Consider the following 26,508-nt stretch of genomic DNA (forward strand, 5'->3'; position numbering starts at 1 on the left):
GTTGTGACCAAAATGCTGTTAGAAATATAGACAGTAAAGGCCATACTGACGAGGTTTCAGGTGGAAATGAGGAATTTTTGGGAACTGGAGTAAAGGCTAGCATTGTCATAAATTGGCAAATAATTTCGCTGCTTTGTGTCCATGCTCTAGGGCTTTGTGGAAGACTGAATTTAAGAATGATGACCTGGCTGAGCGCAGTGGCCCATGCCTGTAATCCCAGCACTTTGGGAGGCTGAGGCAGGCAGATCATGAGGTCAGGAGTTCAAGACCAGCCTGGCCAACATGGCGAAACCCTATCTCTACTAAAAACACAAAAATAGCCAGGTGCAGTGACATGCACCTGTAATCCCGGCTACTCGGGAGGCTGAGACTTGCTGAGAATCACTTGAACCCAGGAGGCAGAGGTTACAGTAAGCGGAGATCACACAATGAGCTGAGATCACACAGTGAATAGGCACAATACACAACACAGTCCCACCTTTTCCAAACCTCCTAATTCCAGAACACTGAGAGAGTCTGGTTACGTGCAGTCATATCCAGGAGGCCTCTGGGGATTTTTAAAACAAAAGGAAATTGGGATTATGACATGCTTGGAATATTGTGAGGATTTTTTTCTGCCACATAAGTGTACTATAATGAGAAAAAATAATCACTGTAAGCAATATTTGGGCAACAGAGCAAGACTCTGTCTCAGAAAAAAAAAAAGAATGACAACCTAGGGTATCTGGCAGAAGAAACTTCTAAGCAGCAAAGCATTCAAGAAGTGACACAGCTGCTTTTAACAGCTTATGGTCAGATATGAGAGCAAAGGAATGACCTAAAGTTGATATTTGTAGTTAAAAGGGAAGCAGAGAATTAAAACTTGGGAAGTGTGCAGCCTGGCTATGTGGTAGAGAAGGAAGGAGCATTTTCAGGAAAAGAACCCAAGGCTAGAGAGATTAGCAAGGAGAAAGGGAGCAGGGTGCTAATAGTCAAAACAATGGGAAAAAGGCCCCAAATGCATTCAGAAATCTTTAAGGCTGCCCCTCCCATCACGGGCCCAGGGGCCTAGGAGGACAGAATGGTTTCAGGCAACAGGGCCCTGATGTTGCTGCCCTTTACCACCTTGGGATGCTGCTCTCTGCATCTCTGGACTCTAGTTCTAGCCAGGGCTCAAAGGGTCTCTGGTACTGCTTGGCACTACTACAGAGACAGAAGCAGTAAGCCTTGGCAGCCTCCATGTGGTGCTAAATCTGTAGTTGCACAGAATGCAAGAGGGGTGGAGGCTTGGCACCTTCCTCCTAGCTTTCAGAGGATGTGTTAGAAAGCTGGGGTGCCCAGACAGAAACCTCCCTCAGGGGCAGAACCTCTTCGGGGAGACTCTACTAGAGCAGTGCCTAGTGGAGCTGTGCAATGAGGTTGCCATGGGTATCTCAGAATTATAGAGCCACCAGCAGTAACCTCAGCCTGGAAAAGCTGCAGGCACTAGAATCCAGTCTTTAAGAATGGCCACATGAACTGTGTCCAACAAAACCACTGGGGCAGATGCTACCTGAAGCCTTGAGAGCTCACCCCTCACCTAGGATGCTGGACATGGCATCAAGGGAGATTATTTTGGACCTTTAAGATTTAGTGTCTGCTTTGCTGGGTTTTGAACTTGTTTGAGTCCTGTTATCCCTTTGTTTTGGCTGATTTCTCCATTTTGGAATAGGGATGTTTACTAAATATCTGTTCCACTATTGTATCTTGGAAGTAAATAATTTGAATTTGATTTTACAGGCTCACAGCTATAAGGAGCTTCCCTTGAGCCTCAGATAAGATTATGGACTTCTGAGGTGATGGCTGGAACAAGTTAAGACTTGGGGGATGAATGATTGTAGTTTGCAATGGGAAAATCACATGAGATTTGGGAGCCTGGGGGATAACACTATTGTTTGGTTTGTTTGATTTCTCTAAATCTCACGTTGAAATTTGATCCCCAGTGTTGGAGATGAGGCCTAATAGGGGGTGTTTGGTCATGAGGGATCTATGGCTTGGTGCCAGACTTGCAGTAATGAGTGAGTTCTGCTCTATTAGTTCCCACCAAAGCTGGTTGTTAAAAAGAGCCTGGCCCTCTCCTCTTTCTCTTGCCTCCTCCTGCCATGTGATCTTCTGCACATGCCGGCTCTCTCTTCCCTTTCTGCCATCAGTGGAAGTGCCTTGAAGCCCTCATCAGAAGCAGATGCTGGCACCATGCTTCCTGTACAGCCTGCAGAGCTGTGAGCCAAATAAACCTCTTTTCTTTATACATTACCCAGCCTCAGATATTCCTTATAGGAATACAAATGGACCAAGACACTGTGGTACCTGTCTCCCCAAGTGCTGTGGGCTGGAGAGGCATCCCTGTACTCGGTCTGCAGGTGAGGTGACTTGATGTTGTTTCTGTCTACTTTGTGAGGGAGAATATCAGAGATGGCCCCTCATGCCTCTTCTGAACTGCCTGGTAGAAAATGAGGCACTTGCCCAGGGGTCTCTGAGAAAACCTCCATTTAGAAGGTGAGCACTCTGTGTTATCTCCTTCTGCCTCTTGTTCTTAATCTTACATTGAATCTCATCACCCATGACCACTGTCACCACCCCACCCCTGCCCACCCGATTCTACTGCACTATTAAAGTCACGCTTCAAACTGTCATTTTCTTTTTAATTTTTAATCCGTCTGTGTCAAGAAGAAACAAGACTTGATCAAGCTTCCAGCCCTCACTGCTCTATCAGCATAGCAATTTTATGGATCAGAGTTTTGTTTACATTTGTCTAAAACCAAAAGAAAGAAAGGAATCAACTCCACAGATCAACATGTATTTGAAGAGACACTTTGGGAAATTTTTTAATCAATCAGTTTCTTAGGAACAATTCCCAGTGGGCACCATGAGACCCTCACAGTAGGAATGCAGGAATGGCAGGCAGGTGAGGTGGCTGAGCTATCTGGGCTGGGAGGCCAGCCTCCTGACATCTTAGGACAAATAAAAGGGGGAAAAAAAATCCAACCTCACACTTCTTTTGAAGGTGGAACATGTTTACAGAAACAATTTCTGTTTTGGAAAATAAAAGTATGGTTGAATTTGGGGGTGGAGGCAACAATGACAGTTGGTCAGCTGGAGAGAGGCTGATGATTCTGAGATACATGTTAAGTGGAGTCTTTAAAATGCTGAAGCAAAACATTACCTTGCTTACTGTCTCCATCACGAGATGTATTTGAACACATTCTGACCATGTGTAAAAACCACCAGATTTACTCAATGCCACAGATCCATGTGCCATACCATGAATACAAACACTGATGATATGTTACCAGAAGACAGCACAGAGTTCGTGAACTCTACTTTTTGAAGAAATTTCCAGAAAGCAGAGTCTGCCCGTCTTTACTTTCCTTTCTCACTGGAACTGTCACATCCTGCTTTCATCTTGCTTCAAGTAGAGTTATCTAGATGAAGGAAGATTCTCCAAATGTCACACAAGGACCTTTCCTTTGGGAGCCGGCCCCTCTCCGAGGGTGCAGGAGGCTCTGTTGTTCTTCCAGCATCTCAACACAAACTTTCTGCAGAGAGGCTGACCCATCCGAATTTGGAGTCCAGAGACAGTTTGAGCAGATTTTAGAAGCAAATTTACATAATGTGACATGCTTTCAGAGGGGGCAGGGAGTACTTGTAAGTCAATGGGATGTGTGTGATTCGGTGGGATGTGCGTGGAATTGTCCCATGTTCCACAGCACGAAACACATTTAACACTTCCATCCAGGACTGTGCGACGGCTTCCCCGCTGCCCTTGGTTCCCCATGGGTCTTGGCGAATCCTCAAATCTCATTTGAAAGCACTGCCATTGCAGTCTGTCAGCCTCACTGTGGAGCCTGAGATGCACAATGTGAATCTTCCCATGTAGATAAGTTAGACATTTAGCCCCCAAGCTCTGTCCTTCTGTGACCTCGCTCCAGGATACAAGGTCCTTTCCCCAAGGGAGCAGGAGAGTCATCTGGATCTTGTCCCATTAGGGATCTTCTTCCATTAGAGGAATCTCTGTAAAAGAAGAGACAGTTATTAGCTTAACATAACCAGAAAACACCATGGTGATCTGGAATTATATGCCTCATTAAAATACGTACAATTGCTCAAATCAGTGAGGAGAAGAGAATGTTAAGTTCCACACACCAGTTAATCACCAAATAAATCAACCCCCTACACAACATCTTTCTGTAACAATTGTTTTTTGCTGGAAAACAATTACGATCTTATTTCCAGTTTATAAAGAACAAAATGTTACATTTTAACCACCAGCCCTAACGGTCACACAAGCCAGAAAGTTGCAAATTCAAGTACAGAAAGGCAGTGTGGTTTGCAGAAAAGGAACTCCATGGTGGCCCAGGAGACCTCTGTTTCCATGTCATTACTGCCATTTACTCTCAGTATAAGCCAAATTAGTGCTCTCATTTACAAAGTTGCACTGGGGCTCCCCTCCTGTAGGAAACAGAGACCTAATCAATCTGACACATTTGTCCTATTTTCCCACAAACTACAGTCTGCCCTTCTTTGTGACAGGACACATGCATCTTTTACTTCACATCTGGTAAAAAATAACTTCTACATACACAGAACCCTGGGGCTAGAACATACCGCTGGGCCCTAGTGCGTGCCTCTGGATCCTTCCTCCTGGCATGCATGTGCCATCCTGTCCCTAAGCCCCGCTTCCAGAAGTCCTACCTAATTAAGGGATAAAGAAGAAAAACATTCCAGATCATACGGACACTACAAAAACAAGGCACCGGCCACTGTTGCCTTTCTCCTCTGGATGGCTCGGTGCCTTTCAGTGCCTCCTGAAATTCCCATTAATGGGCTCATTACTTGCAAGATGGTGATCATTCCTTACAATAATTGGCCTTGCCCAAGGCCTCTACATGGAGACAGAGCATGAAGCAATTTAAGCTGAGTGAGAGGTAAATAGATTGATCTGACTCTGTGCTGGGGGGGTGAAGGGTGCGTAGCAAGGAGCTGGCTTGAAGATGCTGGTGTGGAGGTGTTCGCAGGTGTGGCTTGGGACTTGGGGTAAGCACTTACCATCTGCAATGTCAATGCCTGGGCTGGTGGATGCCACCTCCCCCGCCGTGCTGGCAATTGTGTCAGGGTTGTCTGAAGCAGGGTGGGTGCTCTCTTGGCACCTGGGAGGTGAATACAGACTCTGGAGCAGCTCGGAAGAGCCTGAGATGCTGTCACAGGTTTCCGACTCCCCTGGGCCTGTGTCCGTGTCCCCTGAGCCGGGGTATGCCGGGGGGCTCTGGTCGTCCACGGGTAAGGGGCAGCCCTGGCCCACAGAGGCCAGGTACCCGGGGCCTAAGGCACTCAAGCCGCCACTCACAGCCTCGTCATAGGACGGGAGCATGACGGGCACGCCGTCCACCACCACAAAGTCAGGCTCACTACTGGAACTCCGAGGAGGCCCCCTGTGTAAAGGAAAGATGTACCAACGTGTCAGAGCCTTGCCGCCCTAGGGATGAGGCCACCCACGCTCCCTCCTGCACTCGGGGTCCTCAGGGCCCACGATGGGCGCAGAGCCCAGCGTGGAGGATAATGTGGAAGAACCAGCTTCCTTTCAGGGACTACTCTGGAAGATGGTGCTGCCATCCCAGCTGCCCATGCTCTGGAGAGACGAGGTTTTCTTCTTGTCACTCTCACATGTCCTCCTGCTTCTGGGTCCTACTCTGTCCTCATGCCTTTCCCGTGCTCCTTTGACTGTGGGCTTTGGCCTTATAGCCGTAAGCTCCTTGGGCAGGGGACAACATAACCCCTTCTAACAGAGCATGCCCGTGCACCTGGGCAGCATCCTGTCGGATGGGGTTCAAAGTGGGATAGCACTGTTCAAAGTACAGAAAATAGGCTGATCCGAGTGCAGTGGTGTTTACAACTAATTGATCACAACCAGTTACAGATTTCTTTGTTCCTTCTCCACTCCCACTGCTTCACTTGACTAGCCTTAAAAAATAATAATAAAAATTAAAAAAAGAAAAAAAAGTATAGAAAATAGGCCAGCTGGTGGCTCACACCTGCAATCCCAGCACTTTGGGAGGTCAAGGCAGGAAGATCGCCTGAGCCCAGGAGACCAGCCTGGGCAACATAGTGAAACCCTGTCTATACAAAAAATAAAAATGTTAGCCAGGTGTGGTGGCACATGCCTTTAGCCTCAGCTATTCAGGAGGCTGAGGGAGGAGGATCCCTGGATTCCAGGAGTTTGAGGCTGCATGAGCCATGATCACACCACTGCACTCCAGCCTGGGTGACAGAGTGAGACTTTGTCTCTTTTAAAAAAAAAAAAGGTAACTGTGGACCCCGAGTTCCCAGAGGGACTAGTTGGCCCTATGCTTATCATGTTTCTTTGTTGTTTTCTGCTGTAGTATAAAAATCACTACATTTTAGTCTAGATTAAAAAAAAACAAACTCAGGAAAGAAGAAAAACAAGGAAAGCTGTGAGCACCATGTCATTACCCCAGTCGAGCTGCACAGGTTCACCTTCACCTCCTGACCCCTGCCACTCATCTAAGCAAGGCGTGGGCTGCCGTGGGAAGGCTGCAGGAGCTGCGGCGAAGTCAGTCCGCGTGTCTGCAGGGAGGGCTCCCCTGGCACACAGCTCCTGGCCCGCCCCCTTTGCTTCTCAGCACTCTGCACATTCAACACTGCCCGATTGGAGCCTGGGGCATCTGTCACCACAGCCTGGGGGCCCTGTGACCACCACACTCTGCTGCTGGCCTCAGCAGGAACCCAGGGTGGCTAATAAGTAGCCAATGGAACTTAGTTTCTTATTGTCTCTGCTGGGAACTGGTGCTGAGGGAGGAGGCCAAATGGTAAAATATCAGGAAGAGAAGACCCAGCTGGGCGGGCAGACCCTGAATCTCAGTCCTGGCAGCAGGGGCTCCAAACCCAAGAAAATGAAATGTCTGGGCATGTAGGGGAAGCACAGGCTGTGTGTCTCTCTAATGCTCGAGTCTACTGACTTTTTGAAACATCTTGCAAAGGCTTGGAGATTATGGTGTGGACTCCTTATCTCACAGCGCTTTTTTTTGAGACGGAGTCTCGCTCTGCCACCAGGCTGCAGTGCTGTGGCACGATCTTGGCTCGCTCCAACCTCCGCCTCCCAGGTTCAAGCGATCCTCCTCTCTCAGCCTCCTGAGTAGCTGGGACTACAGGCAGGCACCACCACGCCCAGCTAATTTTTTTGTATTTTTAGTAGAGACAGGGTTTCACCATGTTGGCCAGGATGGTCTCGATCTCTTGACCTCGTGATCCACTCGCCTCGGCCTCCCAAAGTGCTAGGATTACAGGCATGTGTCACCGTGCCTGTCCTGTCCTGCAGCTTTTAAAGGCTGCCAGAGAGTGCGGGAGACCACCAAGACCACACTCTCCAGAAGGCAGGAGGCGGGAGGAAAGGAGGAGCTTGCTCTGAGCCAGAGTGCTGTCCCTCCACAGCCACCACTAGTCACTGTGTCCTTGATAATGATGCTCCCTTCCTCTCTGGCCGCTTTGCTGTCTTGTGCTGGCCTCCCCTTTTGACTCAGGACTCCCTGCCTCCTTACCGTCCCTCGCACCTCCATGTTGTGAGCAGACGCCTCCCACCTCCATGTCGGCCAGGGTGAGCAGACGCCTCTCTTTTCTCCATTTCTCCCTAACAGTCCACACCCAGGCCTCAGCTCCCACATCTGGCAGCTCCCCCTCCACGCGTCCCAGCCATGCCAGTCAGCTCCCATGTACCCCTTGTCAACATCCCGGCAGGGTCCACTCTTGGGGGGCGTGGAGGAAAAATGTCCGTTCTTGGTTTGCCCTTGAGATTCTTGTCATGTATTGGGATAGATGAGTCCAACCTTCCCAAAACAACTCAATATAAAATGAAAGACTCATGGGCTAAGAACATCAGGTGAAAGAGTTTTGAGAAGATTTTTAAAAAATCTTAATGTTTAGTGGATATCCTGGAAACTTTTCTTCCAAGAATATGTAGAAAAATAGCTCTGTGGGCCCTTTTAAAGTACTCAAGTGCACTATCAATCACAGCCCCGTGGGTTGGCTTTCTCTTTATAATCCTTAGGCCTTTTTGAGATACTGTAATTGCTCAGTGATAGAACACGGCCCCTTGATGAATATATAATAATGTGGAAGATGGAGAGTGAATGGCAGGTTGGAGAGGAAGGAAGATTTCAGTATCTCAGCAAGAGCTTGCGTGGCACCAGGATGGCACCGATACACCTCTGGGGATGCAGGTGACATCCACATCTAGCACACATTTGTGGCTGGGGAGAGAGGCATGCACCTGTCAGGTTGTGACCATGCAGGGTCCCTGATGCCAGGCAGGGGAGAATTGCTATGTGAGGGAGGCCACCCTGTGGGGTGTGAGGTTAAGGGCAAAGACAGGCAGGTGCTGTCTCCAGCAGCTCTGCTCACTGCCTTCACTCCTCTCACAGTGGGGAGGTATGAGAGACCCACTGCATTTTCTTGGAGGGAAGAAAGAAGTGGTTAATTCCAGGAGCCTCCTCCTCCATAAGCAAGAGTCCCTTTTTCAGGTACGTATGACTCAGGCTACTAGGCTGTCCCTGTGGGCAAAAGACAGATGTCCTTTTCTGAAGCATTAGGTTCTAAAATGAGAAGACTCTGCCATGGCGACAGAAGGCAAGGAAAAGACAGCTTGTATCGGTGGCCCCTGGTTAGTGTTCTGAGATGTTTTGCTGTCCTCATCTCTTTTTTTTTTTTTTTTGAGACACTGTATCACTCTGTCACCCAGGCTGGAGTGCAGTGGCGCCATCTTGACTTATTGCAACTTCTGCCTCCCGGGTTCAAGTGATTCTCCTGCCTTAGTCTCCAAAGCAGCTGGGACTACAGGCACCCGTCACCATGCCTGGCTAATTTTTTATTTTTAGTAGAGACAGGGTTTCTCCATGTTGGCCAGTCTGGTTTGAACTCCTGACCTCAGGTAATCTGCCCACCTCAGTCTCTTAAAGTGCTGGGACTACAGGCGTAAGCCACCACACCCAGCCCTCATCTTCTCTTCTTAATGCTCATAAACTTATCCTTTTGCTTTCTAAACTACCTCTCTCTCCAGGAACAATGATTTGCCAGCAATAGTGCTGGGTGGCTCTTCTTTGCTCCTAAGGATGCTGGTGCAGTCCCCTTCAGTGATGATTTGAGGCTGAAGACACCAACCTGAGCTGAATGGTGCAGCTGAGAAGGATGGAGAAGTTCAGATCGGACTTCACGGTAGACTCTCACTAGCCCTTTCCTGATTCTCCCAGCCCAAGTCTTTCCTCATTCCTGAGGCTTCTCAATGCATAACACTTTTGCTTACACACCTCTGACCTGTGTCCCTGTCAGCTGTGTGCACGTCTAATCCTCCCTATGGACTGAGCTGCGTGGTGTCTCACTCCAGGGCCACATGCAGGATGACCACAGTGGGAATGGCACCGCTGGGTGGAGCGGTGCACAGCTTGCAGCCCTAACTCTGTGATCCCATTGCTAGCCCCCCATGATGCCTGCCTGCAAATGGTCTACTGCAGGAAGGAGGAGAGAGGGAAGAAAGAAAGAGGGAAATGAGGTCTGTCTACAGCTTGGCGCTCTGACCTGACACCCCAAAACACCCCAGAATGTGGTTTTTGCTCTCCCCTATTTCCCTTTAGAGCTCCAGCTTTTCACTCGTCGCATGTTCTCTCTGCTGCTAAAGATGGCTGCACTGAGCCAGACCTTCAGCCACAGCTACCAAGACATGAAACTGACCTGGGGGGAAAGTGGGCCTTGAACTTGGTCTGGAACATCCTGGCCAGGATGACGAGCAGCAGCACCAGCAGCACACTGGTTGCCGTGAACGCCACGATCTTCCATGTGGTTAGGAGGGTCTCGTGGGTGCTGGGCCATGTTTGCTCTGCATGAGAGAGAACAAAGCTGTACATGAGGCTCCCAGACTGTGAGGGGTGCCAAGGTTCCCCATAGGCTCATTTGCTGGATTCATCTGGCACAAGAGTTGTGCGTAGGGTGCCTCTGACCCCCAGGGCTTGGCTGAGATACCACGGGCCCCTGCAGCTCATGTAAATTGCATCAGGATCCACACAACACTGAAAACCTGTCTCCAGCGTGGGCTCTGCCAGGTTGCAGACCTGCATGCTCACATTCCAGTCCCAGGCACAGGCCTGGCACAGGCTTAAATAATGAATCTGCTTCTTGAGGACAAAGAGGGGCATCCCTCTTGCCTGGAGAAGTTGTTCTGAAATGGACCAAGGGCTGGGGGAGTGGGAAGCTGGGACCTTTGTGAGTGTTCTGGGATATGCTGTGGGGTTGGGTAAAGCAAGGAACAGAGGGCAAAGGGGACACCTGTTCCATAGCTCTCACGCCCTACCACCTCTGCCATCAACTGCCTGCCAGGTCAGGGGCAGCAAGAGCAGGCCCTTCCAGAAGAGATTCTTATCCTTGGGCACAGGCCACCTTAGGCATCTTAGATGCCTCCCTGCCTTGTCATGCCCACCCTCTTAGACACTCTGTCTGCACTTCACCCCTCGCTGGCTCACAGGACCATCTGTGTGCTGCTAGAGACCCAGCTAACAAGTGCTTCCTTGAGTCCAGGCAAGAAGCATGCAGTCATCACCACTGCTCAGGGCAGCATCCCCAGCCTGGAAAGCGCTGGGGAGAGTGGGAAGGAGACAGTGGGTGTATGCTGGCACCCCAGTCTGCATCCTATGGTCACTACCCAGGTGCACTGAGGCCAGTGGGGAAGGTGGTTTGAAAGTAAGTCATTTGCTTTTAACTATGAAGCCTTGAAGCTTGCAAATGGCCTATAGTTTTACAAGTGAGAGCAGGTGCTACGCACGATATTATTTGTATTCTGATATGTGTCCTTGAGTGAAAGAGAAAGGTAAAGTTATGCATCATTTGGGTCCAGGGCAATGCATGTAATTCTGGTTACACCCATGGACCTGTGTCCTTACCAGTGGAAAGGGACAAGGCTGGGAGAAAAAAGAGTGCAGAGGCTGGAGGTCCTTCCATGGATGCTAGGGGTCTAGGGACTCTGTTTAGAGGGTCAACATTTTAATTTGGGAATGGGCAGCTTAATACTCTGACCCTCTGAACAGGGTCACTAGACCCCTCACATCCATGGAAGGACCTCCAGCAGACGAGTTAATACTCTTGACCCTCTGAACAGGACCAACAAGCATCTGGCACAGAACCCAGCAGCAGCCCCATCGACCCGCAATGCTATGTTTCGATATCCTGTTCCTGACACTGCGTGTGGGAGGAGGAATACAGCTTGGTACACAACCACCACCCACTATGTGCAGATAACCCATGGAGGGTCCGTCTCCTCCAAGGGCGAGGCCTTCAGTCTTACCTGATTTGATGCAGTAGACTTGAAAGGAAGGAAACCACTCTCCATACTGGCAGGTGATATACTTGTAGTCGCTGGTGAGGCTGTAGCCAGGATCGCAGTAAAACTCCACCACAGTTCCGTGGTTGTAGCGCTCGCAAGGCCGCGGGTGGCAGACGAAATCTCCGTGACTCACCATTGGAGGCAGTGGACAAACTTGGGCAGTAGGGGAGAATAAGAGTTTCAGAACCACATGCTCACCTTTGCCCGAAGCCCTGAAGACAAAGAATGGCCTAGGAGAACTCAGTTAAATGTGTGCTTATAGATTAATCACCAGGCTACTGAGTTGCACTAGAGATGGCCTCTTCTTTACTATTTTCATGGCAGGTCGAATGGAAGCCTGCTCTAATATTCTGAGCACGTGCTGTTGTGACATGCCATTGTGAAGTACATCGTAAAAGAGAGGCTCGTTTTATAATGCAAAGAGTATGCCTATTTAATAGAGAGTATTAAGCTACTCTATTAATAATGCATGCTATTATGTGCCAGACAACCTAGTAAATAAAATTAAGATATTTCTGGACAAAATCTCTACTGAAAGGCATAGCTATCCCAAGCCGGTTTCTGTGACCACGGTAGTAATTTGGGACTATTAAAATCACAGGGCAGTGTCCCTGACCTGGTCCCCTACTGCCCTGCTGAGGCTTGGCCAATGACGAACATGGAGCAGCTCTTCCAGCTCCACTTGCAGAGCCAGGGCACAGCCTCCAGGACAACCAGAGTTAGGAGCCCTGGGCATGAGGCTTGGTTCTGCCACCACCACCCTGTGTGACCTTAAGCAGATCCCTTAATGTCTTTGAGCCTTGATTTTTCTCCTCTGTAAAATGGAAGCTTATGCTACCCTAGGATGACACCTTAGGGTTTTTCTGACTCTAATATTCCATCACATCAGGGGAAGAAAAAGTTGTTTTTAGTGTTCTGTCTTGGTACTGCATTCTAGGTTGCAAGGTAAGAATGGTTCCATCTCTGTCACCAGAAAGACGGCTTCAGTGGGAGTTTGGTGCTGTTCCATCTCATGCCACAGGGAGCTCTTTCTTGGATGAGGACTCAGAAATAAACAGCACTGCTGCTTAAACATTCTTCAAGAAACAGTCAAACCACAGATTCTACCAGTGCCAGCTTCAAACCCACACTCATGGAAACCGGTAAGAACTTTGACCAAAAAAACCCTCAAACCAAAAAGTTAATTTTTGATTCCCTTTCTTGGGGCAACCAAATACCCTGGCCAGTGCAGAGCAGGCACTGCCCACTATACAGGCTGGAAGAAATGCCTCTCCACACTGGCCACTGAAACGACTCACTGGCAGCAATAGGTGCCCACTGAGGCTGGATAACAAGATGGTTCTCCCTGCAGAGCAGGCCACCCTGCTGGAGGTGGGTGAAGCAGTGGGGAAGGCACTCTACAGGCACTCTCTGTTGTCCTGCAAACAACACTGTGGTGTAGATCTTGGTTCTTTCAGGGAAGGGGAAACGCAAACAGAAGCAACTAGAGGAGGAAGTAGAAGCCCAGGCCTGCTCCAGACAGGCCCAGGTCTGAATTCTGGCTGAACTACTCACCAGCCGAGTGACCCCAAACCAGTCCCTGCTCATCCTTGAGCTTCAGGGTCCTCAGCTGTACAAGAGTCTCTGAGGGCTATTTTGAGAAATGCTGGTGAGGACTTAGTTCAGAGCTGACAAATTGTAAGTGATTATTCAGAGAAAACCAGGATTCAAGTATCTAAAAAGATGGAATATAACGAGATGATGCAAAGTGGAGAAGCCAGCAGGAACACCCCAAGATTAGCGAGAGCAGGAAGTCGCTACAACTCCTGGGCTGGTGGGATGAAGGGGTCTCACTGCTGGGGTCCCCAGTGGAAGGTGGAACCATGGAGGGCTATCCTGCAGGAGCTGGAGCCCGGGCAACTCAGATCCTGCTGGAGATGCCCCCAGGGCAGGAAGAGTGAGAAAGAAGTAGCCCGGTTTCTCCACCTGCCCACCCTCTAGGCTCCCTCTGGACAAAGCCAGTGGGGAGCCAGGTGACAATGGGGTCTGGGAAATGAGGTCTGCGGTGGACAGCCTGTCTAGATCTGGTGCAGTGCAGGGAAGGTCCAGGGGTGGATCTGAGGCTGGCAGGCCTAGGTGTGCTCAGTAAATGGCGGCTGTCAGGTGGCTGCTGTGTGGATCCCACAGGTGGACACTGGCAGGGACAGGCTTTGAGCTCCAACTCTGAGGCTCAGGAGCTTTCTGCTGCCCTGCCCCAGGGTATCTCCTGGGCTGGCAAATGCAGTCACATAACCACTTGCATTTCTACAAACTCTTTTTCTCTTTTCAAATTCACTATCACCAGGGTGCTCTGGGAGCATCCCCAGGAAATAAAGCAGAAAGAAGCAAAGGGAAGGGCAGCTGAGGAGGAAGAGGGAGAGAGAAAAAGGCACTGGCCATGTTGTTGAACTGGTCCTGGGAGATCCAGGGATGTGGCAGTGAGGGCTCTTCTCTCCTTGGAGGCCCTCCCCTATGCTGTTTCTCTTCCACTCAAGTCTTGGGAGAACACTAGGAAGGGGTCTCCAGTGGCCCCAGGACTGACTGGGGGGCCCCTCTCCTGCACCACTGGAGCGTTCCCCAGTGCTACTGTATACTCAGGAGGCCAGCACCTTCTGTGGGACAGGAGCCCCTTTCTGTGGTCAAGGGTATGGCAAATGTCCATCGATAGATGAATGGATAAAGAAAATATGGGCAATATACACCATGGACTACTATTCAGCCTTAAAAAAGAAGGAAGTTCTACCACTGAGGACACCATGGATGAACCTGGAGGACAGTCTGCTAAGTGAAATAAACCAGGCACAGAAATACAGATACTGCACAATTCACCTACATGTGAAATCTAAAAAAGTTGAACACATAAAAACAGGGAGCAGAATGGTGATTACCAGGGTCGAGGAGGTAGAGAAAATCAGAAGATGTAGGTCCAAGGGCAAAAGGGTACAGTTCTGTATGATGAAGTCCAGAGCGCTGATGTACAGTATGCGGGCTCCAGTTAATAATACTGTATTATACAGTAGAAATTCACTAAGAGGGTAGATTTCAGGAGATGGATTATCTTAACTTACTTGACTATAACAATCATTTCACTATGTAAATGTATCTCAAAACATCACGTTGGACACCTTAAATATATAACATTTTTATGAAAGAGAAAAAGGGGTACACAGGGCAGGAAGGCACTCCTCCTAAAAGGCTCTCCAAACAAGTCCCTGAGGGGTACTGCAGGATTAGAGAATTACCAAAACTGTTTTCAAAGCACAGAAAACGTCATGAAAGAGGCCACACAAATGGATGCGTTTGTAATCAGCAGCAATTTTTTCTCACTGGGCCTGAAGGACGAACGACTTCAAATCATTGCATTCGCCCCGAGGCAAATGGTCCCATGGTGTGCTCAAGAATTTCTGTACTGTACAGATCAACCATTTAATCAACCATTTAATGAGCAAAGGCAGGCAGCACGGAGTGGCGTATAGGGGCATGGGCTGGGGAGTTACCCAAATTTGTGTTCAAACCCCAGCTCTACCACTGATGAGCTTCAGGGTGTTAGGCAGCTTGTTTGACTTCTTGGGGTCTTAGCTTTTTCATCTGTCCAATGAGTGAAACAATTCCCAACTCCTCCCGTTGATGTGAGGATTTGAAGATGTACGGAAACCACGTAACACAAATGTCAAGGACATAGTAGGCACTTAATAAATAACAGCTATTAGTATCACTGGTGTCCAAACTTGCTGGGGTTCCCATGCTACCCTTCCCATACTGGGGCACTGCCAGGCTCCTTAGGCAATTAGGATAGGTGGGATTGCACCAGGGAAGCCCCAAACATTCAGAGAATGTGACTGCATCTCATCACCACATTTTCTCAGAGGTCAGATAAAAACCATCCATTGTAGAGGCTTTAACTCTGGGACTGTCATAATCGGCTGGTAATGGAGATGCATTTTCCCCCTAAGTAGAAACATTTATCTTCACACCTTGCAGTGTTTCTGATGATTGCACCTGGCAGGCCATTAGCTTTGCTATAAAGGAAAGCCCCATGTGGGGTGGTAGAGGGTGGGAGTGTTTCTTTTAACTCGGAAGCAAACAACAACAAAAGTATTATTAATTACAAACTTAGAGAGTCTTATTTTAAAATCCCGATATAAAAATGCCCATGGCTTAGGGACTTCCACCTCTCACCCAACACAGCCTCTCACTATGGAACTCACTGAGTTCTGCTACTGTCTCCTCTCCACATCTTCCCTAACACAGTTCTACGCAGACAGACAGACAGACAGACACACTGACAGACACACTCCCATACCCAGAGGGCTTAGACACATGGCAAACAGCCCCATGAACAATGGCCACGTGGCTGGCATTTGAAATAACCTATGTGTTCCTAGAAATTCCGGTGAGTAAAAGTGGACCAGCTATAGCACTTTTTTCTGTTCTTATCTTAGAATCCTTTAGGCTCAGCCTGTGACTCACATCCTGTCAGTTGCTAGTTCTAAGGAAAACACACCCGGGGAAAACCTGTGGGTGATGAACAAAGATCCTTCCACAACTCCATTTTTCTTAATCTTACTTTAGACATTATTAGCAACAGTTAAGGTTTTTGTGAGGCTTGGAGTCTGGACATTCGGTGGTTACAGGCAGAATCCAAGCAGGGCTCTGCTAGACTCAGCCAGAAACGGAAGATGATTCCTGTCCCCCAAGTGTGAAGTCTCTGCCCCTTGTTTCATGACAGAGGGTTACGGCTCTTTCAAACTAGCCGGAAAATTCCTACCTATCCAAATGGCTGCAGAGTCCAGTTTTTACCATATTTAGTCTCTTATGGAACTTCTCAGAGGTGGGCCACATGGGGGGAGGCGGGACCAAAGGATGGAGTGCCGAGGCATGGGACCTGAAGTCTTCCCTGTGGTGTCCAAGAATGGCCCGAGCCTGGCTGGGTGCACCTGCTATAAGACTGCAATTTCCCCAAATAAGCCTTCCCCCTGATCCAGCCTCCTCTCAATTTAGTGTCCTTTCTTCACCCTCCCTCTGGCTATTTCCTCCTACGCAGATTTAACTGCAACACAAACACCAGCCCCTTAGGGAAGCCTTTCCCAAGCGCACAGGCAGTGTGATCTTGGAGTTCCTGGGCACTTTGTGCATTTTACGAGCCTAATACTTGTACGGATCTGTTAACTCTTTGAAAGTAGGGATGGCGTCTCTAGAGTTTTTCTAACTCCTATAGCATCCAGCATGATTCTGGATAAACATTTGCTATTGAGTGAATGGAAATGTCAAAGTTTTCACAATAAACCAGAGCAGTTCCCTGTCCGCTTCTCTCCTCTTGGCAAGGATCTGCAATTTTCACGCTGTGTCTGGTCCTATTTTTTAATGAGAAAAAAAAGGGAGACATGATAATAGTTTTATCATAGCCTCACAGCTTCACCCGACGGACACTACACACAAGGATTTGCGTACATTTTAGGGATGGCTTGGTGACGTGAAATAGAGCTTCGCCAGTCCCACCTCTGAGATACAAACTAAAATAAAGAGGTCAGTGTTTCTAACATCTGCAAAACAATGCCAGTTGGTTCTTTCCTTGATGCACTAACAGGTGTGCAGATCATGGTGTAATACGGTGTATGATAAAAATGGAATGTTTAATTCAAATGTCCTTTATTGCAGGAGAACCACATTTAGAACAGAGATGTGGTGGTGCTAGTTAAGGAACAGGTAGGTGCTGGGGTGGGAGAGGACTTTAACAGGGCAAAAATAAAGCACAGCAGCTGCCAACCTGACGTGTGGGGAATAAAGGACAGGGAAAAGATGTTCAGGTCTTCCTCCTGAAAAAGAGAAGTGTAAATATGAAAACATAAGACTATTTCTCTTGATTGAAAAAAAAAACCCTAAAGCCTTTTTTCCCCAAAAATAAAGACTTTATTTTTTAGAGCAGTTTAGGTTCACAGCAATATTAGCAGAAGGTACCGGAAGTTCCCGTATGCTCCCTGCTCCCATGCAAGCACAGCCTCCCCCATTATCCACATCCCCACCAGAGTGGTACATTTGTTACTGTTGCTGAACCATCACTATCACCCAGAGTCCGGAGTTTACATTAGGGTTCACTCTTGGTGTCGTACATGGGTTTGGATAAATGCATATTGACATGTATCCACCATTAAAGTATCATGCAGAGTAGTTTCACTGTGCCCCCGCCAAATCCTCTGTGCTCTGCCTGTTCATTGCACCTACCCACCCCAAAAAGCCTGGCAATCACTAACTGTTTTGCTGTCATCATGGTTTTGCCTTTTCCAAATGTTATATAGCTGGAATAGTACAGTACCTTTTCAGATAGGTATCTTTCACTTAGTAATATGCATTTAAAGTTCCTTCATATCTTTTCATGGTTTGATGGTTAATTTCTTTTTAGTGCTGAATAATATTCCATTGTCTGGATGTACCACAGTTTATCCATTCACCTACTGAAGGACATCTTGGTTGCTTCTAAGTTTTGGCAATTATGTATAAAGCTGCTATAACATTTATGTGCAGGCTTTGGTGTGGATATAAGTTTTCAGTTCCTTTGGGTAAATACCAAGGAGAAAGATTGCTGGATCATATTAAGAGTATATTTAGTTTCGTAAGAAGCCACCAAACTGCCTTCCAAAGTGGTTATATCCTTTTGCATTCCTGCCAGCAACAAATGAGAGCTCCTGTGGCTCCACATCCTCACCAGCATTTGGTGTTGTAAGTGTTCCAGATTTTGGTCATTTTAATAGGTAAGCAGTGATCTCTCTTGTTTTAATTTGCATTTCCTGATGACATCTGACATGAAGCATCTTTTCATATGTTTGTTTGCCATCTGTATATCTTCTATGGTGTTAAGGTCTTTGGAACATTCTAAAATCAGGTTGTTCGTTATTTTTTTTTTGTAAAAAGTTTTTTTTTTTTTTTTTTTTTAATTGTGTATATGTAACATTAGCCAAAATTATTTAGAGTCAATAAATTTTTAGAGAGAGAGATCCAAGATGGCTGATGATTAGCAGCTCGGGCACGTACCTCCCAGTGAAAGCGCAAAGAACGAGAGGACGCCACACTTTCAGACGAATATTAGTTGTTCACGGACCAGGAGATTCCCAGTGAAGGAGCTCCACGGGTCGCCAGGGCGACTCTTGTGGCCGGCGCGGCGGTTTTGCTGGTGCCTTAGCACGCCAGTTCTTGGTGCAGAGTCCGGAGATTCCCGGGCAGAAAAGCACCATCAATCTTAACACCGCTGTTTTGGCCGGCTCAGTGGATTGCTCAGATTTCGGCGCAGGGAATCAACAAGTTGGACGTCAGAGACCCAGTTAGAAAGTCGGTAATTATAAAGACGACAGACGGACAAATATATAATGAAGGGAAGAAACCAGCGTAAAAAGGTAGAGAATACTCAAAATCAGAATGCCTCTCCCTCTACAGGGGATTGCAGTTCCTCATCAGTAACGGAACAAGGCTTAATAGATTACACGTGTGTTCCAATAACAGAAGCAGGTTTCAAAACGTGGGTGATAAGAAACTTCTGTGAATTAAAAGAACTTGTTCTAACCCAATGCAAAGAAACTAAGAACCTTGAAAAAAGGTTTGATGAAATGTTAACAAGAATGGACAATTTAGAGAAGAATATAAGTGAATTGATGGAGCTGAAAAACACAACACGAGAACTTCGCGAAGCATGCACAGGTTTAAACAGTCGTATTGATCAAGCAGAAGGAAGGATATCAGAAGTCGAGGACCAGCTCAGTGAAATGAAACGAGAAGACAAGAATGCAGAAAAAAGGATGAAAAGGAATGAGCAAAGTCTCCAGGAAATATGGGACTATGTGAAAAGACCTAATTTACGTTTGATAGGTGTACCTGAATGTGATGAAGAGAATGAATCCAAGTTGGAAAATACTCTTCAGGATATCATTCAGGAAAATTTTCCCAACCTGGCAAGGCAGGGTAATATTCAACTCCAGGTAATTCAGAGAACACCACAAAGATATTCTTCAAGAAGACCAACCCCAAGGCACATAATCGCCAGATTTATCAGGGTTGAAATGAAGGAGAAAATACTAAGGGCAGCCAGAGAGAAAGGTCAGGTTACCCATAAAGGGAAACCTATCAGACTTACAGCAGATCTCTCAGCAGAAACCCTACAAGCCAGAAAAGAGTGGGGACCAATATTTAACATCCTTAAAGAAAAGAACTTTCAACCCAGAATTTCCTATCCAGCCAAACTAAGCTTTATGAGCGAAGGAAAAATTAAATCTTTTGCGAACAAACAAGTACTTAGAGAGTTCACCACCACCAGGCCTGCTTTACAAGAGCTTCTGAAAGAAGCACTATACATATAAAGGAACAACCAATATCAGCCTTTCCAAAAATATATCAAAAAGCAAAGAACTTTAACACAATAAAAAATTTATATCAACTAATGGGCAAAACAGCCAGCTAGCATCAAACGCCGGTATTAAACTTATATATATTTTAATTGGATAAAAAGCCAAAACCCATCGGTATGCTGCATCCGGGCCCATCTTACATGCAACAATACACAAAGACTCAGAGAGAAGGAGGAAGATTTACCAATCAAACAGAGAGTAAAAATAAACTAATAAACAAAAAGCAGGAGATGCAATTCTCACCTCTGATAAAGTAGACTTTAAAGCAACAAAGATCAAAAGAGGCGAGGAATGACATTACATAATGGCAAAAGGATCAATGCAACAAGAAGAGCTAACGATTCTATAGATCAACGAGATAGAAAATTAACAAGGATATTCAGAACTTGAACTCAGACCCGGAACAAGTAAACTTAATAAACATTTATAGAACTCTCCACTTCAAATACACAAAACATACATTACCACCTCACACCTATTCCAAAGGTGACTATATAATTGGAAGTAAATCACTCCTCAGTAATGGCATAGCATTTCATAGGTTTAAATTAAATATTGGTTGGCTGTTTGTTTGTTATCTTCTTCCCTTATTCCTTCCTGACTACATCATTAAGTATAATTATCAGTATAAAAGAGGTTTTCAATACCCATTACTAAATTGCATTCTAGCCTGGGCAAGAAAGCAATACTCTCATTCTCTCTCCCTCTTTCTTTTCCTTCTCCGTCCTCCCCATTCTCTTTCTCTTTCTCTTCCTTTTTCCTCCTTCCTATTCTCTCTCTCTCTTTAAAAAAATAAATAAATAAATAAATAAATAAATAAATAAATAAATTTTTATTCAAGGAATTCCATGTTGTGATTTCTTTCACTGTCCCTCAGGGTCACTTTAGATCCTGTAAAGAGCTGGAGTGAAAAGATTTATCTTCAAGTTAGCACTTTTTAATGAAACCGATGCTTATTTTAATCCAGTTGTCCTGTCAGCCCATAATTCTTTTGAGATGGAGTTTCACTCTGTTGCCCAGGCTGGAGTGCAATGGCTTGATCTCAGCTCACTGTAACTTCCGCCTCCCAGGATCAAGTGATTCTCCTGCCTCAGCCTCCTGGGATTACAGGCATGCACCACAAGGGGTTTCACCATGTTGGTCAGGCTGGTCTTGAACTCCTGACCTCGTGATCCACCTGCCTTGGCCTCCCAAAGTGTTGGGATTACAGACATGAGCCACCGTGCCCGGCTTTGTGTTCTTATTGTAGACTTTTAATAGTTCATTGTATATTTGGATAACAGTCCTTTATCAGATGTGCCTTTTATAAATATTTTCTACCAGTCTGTGGCTTGTTTTCTCATTCTGCTAACATTGTCTTTTGCAGAACAGAAGTTAATTTTAATGAAGTCCAACTTATCAATTATTTCTTTCACACATCATGCCATTGGTGTTGGATCTAAAAAGACATCAGTCTACACAAGGTCATCTGTATTTTCTTACATGTTATCCTCTAAGAGTTTCACAGTTTTGCATTTTACATTTAGGTCTGCGATTTATTTTGAGTTAATTGTATGAAAGAATGTAAGGTCTGTGTCTAGCTCTTTTTTTTTTTTTTTTTTTTTGTACGTGGATGCCCAATTATTCCAGCATTATTTGTTGAAAAGTCTGTCTTTTCGCGAAGCATGCACAAGTTTAAACAGTCGAATTGATCAAGCAGAAGGAAGGATATCAGAAGTCGAGGGCCAGCTCAGTAAAATGAAACGAGAAGACAAGAATGCAGAAAAAAGGATGAAAAGGAATGAGCAAAGTCTCCAGGAAATATGGGACTATGTGAAAAGACCTAATTTACGTTTGATAGGTGTACCTGAATGTGATGAAGAGAATGAATCCAAGTTGGAAAATACTCTTCAGGATATCATTCAGGAAAATTTTCCCAACCTGGCAAGGCAGGGTAATATTCAACTCCAGGTAATTCAGAGAACACCACAAAGATATTCTTCAAGAAGACCAACCCCAAGGCACATAATCGCCAGATTTATTAGGGTTGAAATGAAGGAGAAAATACTAAGGGCAGCCAGAGAGAAAGGTCAGGTTACCCATAAAGGGAAACCTATCAGACTTACAGCAGATCTCTCAGCAGAAACCCTACAAGCCAGAAAAGAGTGGGGACCAATATTTAACATCCTTAAAGAAAAGAACTTTCAACCCAGAATTTCCTATCCAGCCAAACTAAGCTTTATGAGCGAAGGAAAAATTAAATCTTTTGCGAACAAACAAGTACTTAGAGAGTTCACCACCACCAGGCCTGCTTTACAAGAGCTTCTGAAAGAAGCACTATACATATAAAGGAACAACCAATATCAGCCTTTCCAAAAATATATCAAAAAGCAAAGAACTTTAACACAATAAAAAATTTACATCAACTAATGGGCAAAACAGCCAGCTAGCATCAAACGCCGGTATTAAACTTATATATATTTTAATTGGATAAAAAGCCAAAACCCATCGGTATGCTGCATCCGGGCCCATCTTACATGCAACAATACACAAAGACTCAGAGAGAAGGAGGAAGATTTACCAATCAAACAGAGAGTAAAAATAAACTAATAAACAAAAAGCAGGAGATGCAATTCTCACCTCTGATAAAGTAGACTTTAAAGCAACAAAGATCAAAAGAGGCGAGGAATGACATTACATAATGGCAAAAGGATCAATGCAACAAGAAGAGCTAACGATTCTATAGATCAACGAGATAGAAAATTAACAAGGATATTCAGAACTTGAACTCGGACCCGGAACAAGTAAACTTAATAAACATTTATAGAACTCTCCACTTCAAATACACAAAACATACATTACCACCTCACACCTATTCCAAAGGTGACTATATAATTGGAAGTAAATCACTCCTCAGTAATTGCATAGCATTTCATAGGTTTAAATTAAATATTGGTTGGCTGTTTGTTATCTTCTTCCCTTATTCCTTCCTGACTACATCATTAAGTATAATTATCAGTATAAAAGAGGTTTTCAATACCCATTACTAAATTGCATTCTAGCCTGGGCAAGAAAGCAATACTTCCATTCTCTCTCCCTCTTTCTTTTCCTTCTCCCTCCTCCCCATTCTCTCTCTCTCTCTTTCTCTTCCTTTTTCCTCCTTCCTATTCTCTCTCTCTCTTTCTCTAAAAAAAAAAAAAAAAAAAAAAAAAGAAAAGTCTGTCTTTGTTCCATTGTATTGCCTTTTATCCTGTGCCAAATACCGGTTGACTATATTTATGTAAGTCTATTTCTGGGCTCTGTATTCTGTTCCATTGATCTATTTGTCTATTATTTCACTAATACCACACTGTCTTGATTACTGTAGCATTATGGTAAGTCTTGAGGTCAGGCAATGTCAGTTCTCCCACTTTGTTCTCCTTCAATATTAGCTGGCTATTCTCAGTCTTTTGCTTCCCCATATAAACTTCAGAATTAGTTTAATAATACCAAAAAAAATAACCTGCTTGGATTTTGATTAGGAGTACATTGAATCTATAGAGCAATTTGGGAAGAATGAACATCTGGACAATATTGAGTCTTCCTATCCATGAACATGGACTCTCTCTCCATTTATTTAGTTCTTTGATTTCTTTCATAAGAGTTCTGTAAATTTCCTCATACAGATTTTGTAATATTTGTATCTAAGCATTTTATTTTAGGGGGAGCTAATGTAAATGACATTGTGTTTTTAAATTTCAAATTCTACTTGTTCATTGCTAGTATATAGGAATGTGATTAACCTTTGTATATTAACCTTGTATCCTGCAACCTTGCTATAATTGCTTATTAGTTCTAGGAGGGTTTTTTTTTTTTTTTCGGTCAATTCTTTTGGGTTTCTTACAGAGATGATCATGTCACCTGTGAAAACGATAGTTTTACTTCTTTCTTCTTAATCTGTATACCTTTTATTTCCTTTTCTTGACTTACTACATTAGCCTAGAACTTCCAGCATGATGTTGAAAAGGAGTGGTGAGAGAGAACATCTTTGCCTTGTCTCTGATCTTATGGGAAAGCTTCTAGTTTCTCTTCATTAAGCTTGATGTTAGCTGTAGGTTTTCTGTAGATATTACTTATACAGTTGAGGATATTGCCCTTTATTTCTAGTTTACTGAGAGATTTTCTCATAAATTGGTGTGGGATTTTGTCAAATGCTTTTTCTGCATCTACTGAAATGATGATGTGCTTTTTTTTAGTCAGTTGTTGTGATGAAATGCATTAATTGATTTTTAAATGCTGAACCAGCCTTGTATACCTGGGATAAATTCCACTTGATCATGTATATAATTTTTTAATACTTTATTGGATTAGATTTGCTAATATTTTGTTGAGGAATTTTGCATTTATGTTCATGAAAAATATTGGTCTGCAGTTTTCTTTTCTTGTAATGTCTTTGTCTGGTTTTGGTATTAGAGTAATGCTGGCCTCACAGAATGAGTCAGGAAGTATTTCTTCTGCTTCTATCCTCTGAAAGAGATTATAGAGGATTGGTATAATGTCTTCCTTATATGTTTGGTAGAATTCACCAGTAAATACATCTGGGCCTAGTGCTTTCTGTTTGGGAAGGTTATTAATTATTTATTCAACTTTTAAAATAGATATAGCCCTATTCAGATCGTCTGTTTCTTCTTGTGTGAATTTTGGCAGATTGTATCTTTCAAGAAATTGGCCCATTTCATCTAGGTTATCAAATTTGTGAGCATACAGTTGTTCACAGCATTCCTTTATTATCCTTTTAATGTCCATGGGATCTGTCATGATGTCTAGTAAATATTACTAATATTTCTGATATTAGTAATTTATGTTCCTTCTCTTTTTGCTTAGCCTGGTTAGAGGTTTATTAATTTTATAAATCTTTTCTAATAACCAGCTTTTGGTTTTGTTGATTTTCTCTACTGAGTTCCTGTTTTCAACTTCATTGATTTGTGCTCTAATTCTTATTTCTTTTCTTCTGCTTACTTTGTATCTAATTTGCTCTTCTTTTTCTAGTTTCCTAAGGTGGAAAGTTAGATTACTGATTTTAGATCTTTCTTCTTTTCTAACTTATGTATTCAATGCTAGAAGTTTTCATCTAGGCACTGTTTTCACTGCATCCCACAAATGTTAAGTTGTGTTTTCATTTTATTTAGTTAAAAATATTCTTCAAATTTCTCCTGAGATTTCTTCTTTGACTCATGTTATTTAGAAGTACACTGTTTACATTTTGAGATTTTCCTCTTATCTTTCTGCTGTTGATTTCTAGTTTAATTATACTGTGGTCTATGAGCAGCACGTGAACTATCTTGGTGAGTGTTCTATATGGACTTAGAAGAATGTGTTTTCTGCTGTTGTTAAATGAAGTAGTCTATGTATGTCAATTATTGTTTAATGATTGATAGTGCTGAAATCAACTATGTCCTTACTGATTTTCTGCCTGCTGGATCTGTCCATTTCCAATAGAGGTGTATTAATCTCTATCTATAATAGTGGATTTATCTATTTCTCCCTGCAGTTCTATCAGTTTCTGCCTCATGTAGTTTGATGCTCTGTTAAATGCATACACATTAAGGACTGTTAGGTATTCTTGGGGAATTGACCACTTTATTTTTATGAAATGCTCTTCTTTATCATTGATAACTTTCCTTACTATAAAGTCTGTTCTGTCTGAAATAAATATGCAGTAGTTACTGCTCCTTTCTTTTAATTACTGTTAGCATGGTACATTTTCCTCCATATACTTCCTTTTAATTTATATTGTCTTCATATTTAAAATGGGTTTCTTATAAAAAACAGACAGTTGTATCCTTTTTAAAAATCTACTCTATCTCTGTCTTTTAATTGGTGCATTTAGACCACTGACATTCAAAATGATTACTGATACAGTTGAGTTATCTACCATATTTGTTATTGTTTTTTGTTTGGTGTCTTTGTTCTTTGTTGCTATTGTTATCTTACACTTTTTCTTCCACTTCCAGCATTTCTTTTTGGTTTTAATTGAGCATTTTAACTGATTACAATTTCTCTCCTGTCTTAGCATATCAGTTATACTTCTTTTTCAACTTTTTTTAGTGGTTGCCTTAGCGTTTGCAATGAACATTTACAATGAATCCAAGTCCACTTTCAAATAACACAATGCCACTTCACAGGCAGTATGAGTACCTTATAATTACAAAATAATCCTATTTTTCCCTTTTTCCCATCCCTTGTATCATTGCTGTCATTCATCTCACTTAGCATATATGTGTATACAAATATATGTGTGTGTGTGTGTGTGTGTAATACACCTAAGCACACATAATCAAGTACCTTGTTACTATTGTTTTGATATTATTATTTTGAATAAACTGTTATCCACTAGATCAATCAAGAATAAGAAACATAAAAGTTTTAATTTTACCTTCACTCATTCCTTCTTCATTGTCCTTTCTTTCTTTATGTAGACCCAACTTTCTGACCTATATTACTTTCTCTATCTCTAAAGAACTTCTTTTTAACATTTCTTGCAAGGCCTACTGGCAACAAACTTTCTACGTTTTTGCTTGCCTGAGAAAGTCTTCCTTTCTCCTTCACTTCTGAAGGTTAATTTTTGTGGGGTATAGAATTCTAGGTTGGTGAATTTTTTTCTCTCAACATTTTAAATGTTTCATTCCTCTCTCTTCCTGCTTGAATGGTTTCTCAGAAGAAGTCAGATATAAATAATTCTTA

At 44.2% G+C, this 26,508-nt stretch overlaps 1 protein-coding gene across 5 annotated transcripts in view; it reads right to left on the bottom strand.

The window, feature by feature from the left end:
* Nucleotides 1-2,825: 2,825 nt before the first annotated feature.
* The window catches only part of SUSD4 (sushi domain containing 4), a 150,546-nt gene continuing 126,863 nt past the window's right edge, over nucleotides 2,826-26,508 (bottom strand). For 3 of the 5 annotated variants that reach the window (XM_064383546.1, XM_012459744.3, XM_012459745.2), the window contains 4 exons: nucleotides 11,357-11,554; nucleotides 9,754-9,898; nucleotides 5,065-5,447; nucleotides 2,826-4,029 (listed from right to left, as the gene is read on the bottom strand). In XM_064383546.1, coding sequence (XP_064239616.1) covers nucleotides 4,001-4,029; nucleotides 5,065-5,447; nucleotides 9,754-9,898; nucleotides 11,357-11,554 — 755 coding nt within the window. In that variant the 3' untranslated portion in view covers nucleotides 2,826-4,000. Of the gene's footprint in view, nucleotides 4,030-5,064; nucleotides 5,448-9,753; nucleotides 9,899-11,356; nucleotides 17,230-26,508 lie in introns of those variants that run through there. The other 2 variants (XM_012459746.3, XM_012459747.3) reach the window with 2 other exon arrangements.

Source organism: Aotus nancymaae, unplaced genomic scaffold (assembly GCF_030222135.1).
Source record: "Aotus nancymaae isolate 86718 unplaced genomic scaffold, 86718_ANA_hifiasm-v0.15.2.pri h1tg000032l_0, whole genome shotgun sequence".
Classification (NCBI taxonomy): Eukaryota; Metazoa; Chordata; class Mammalia; order Primates; family Aotidae; genus Aotus; species Aotus nancymaae.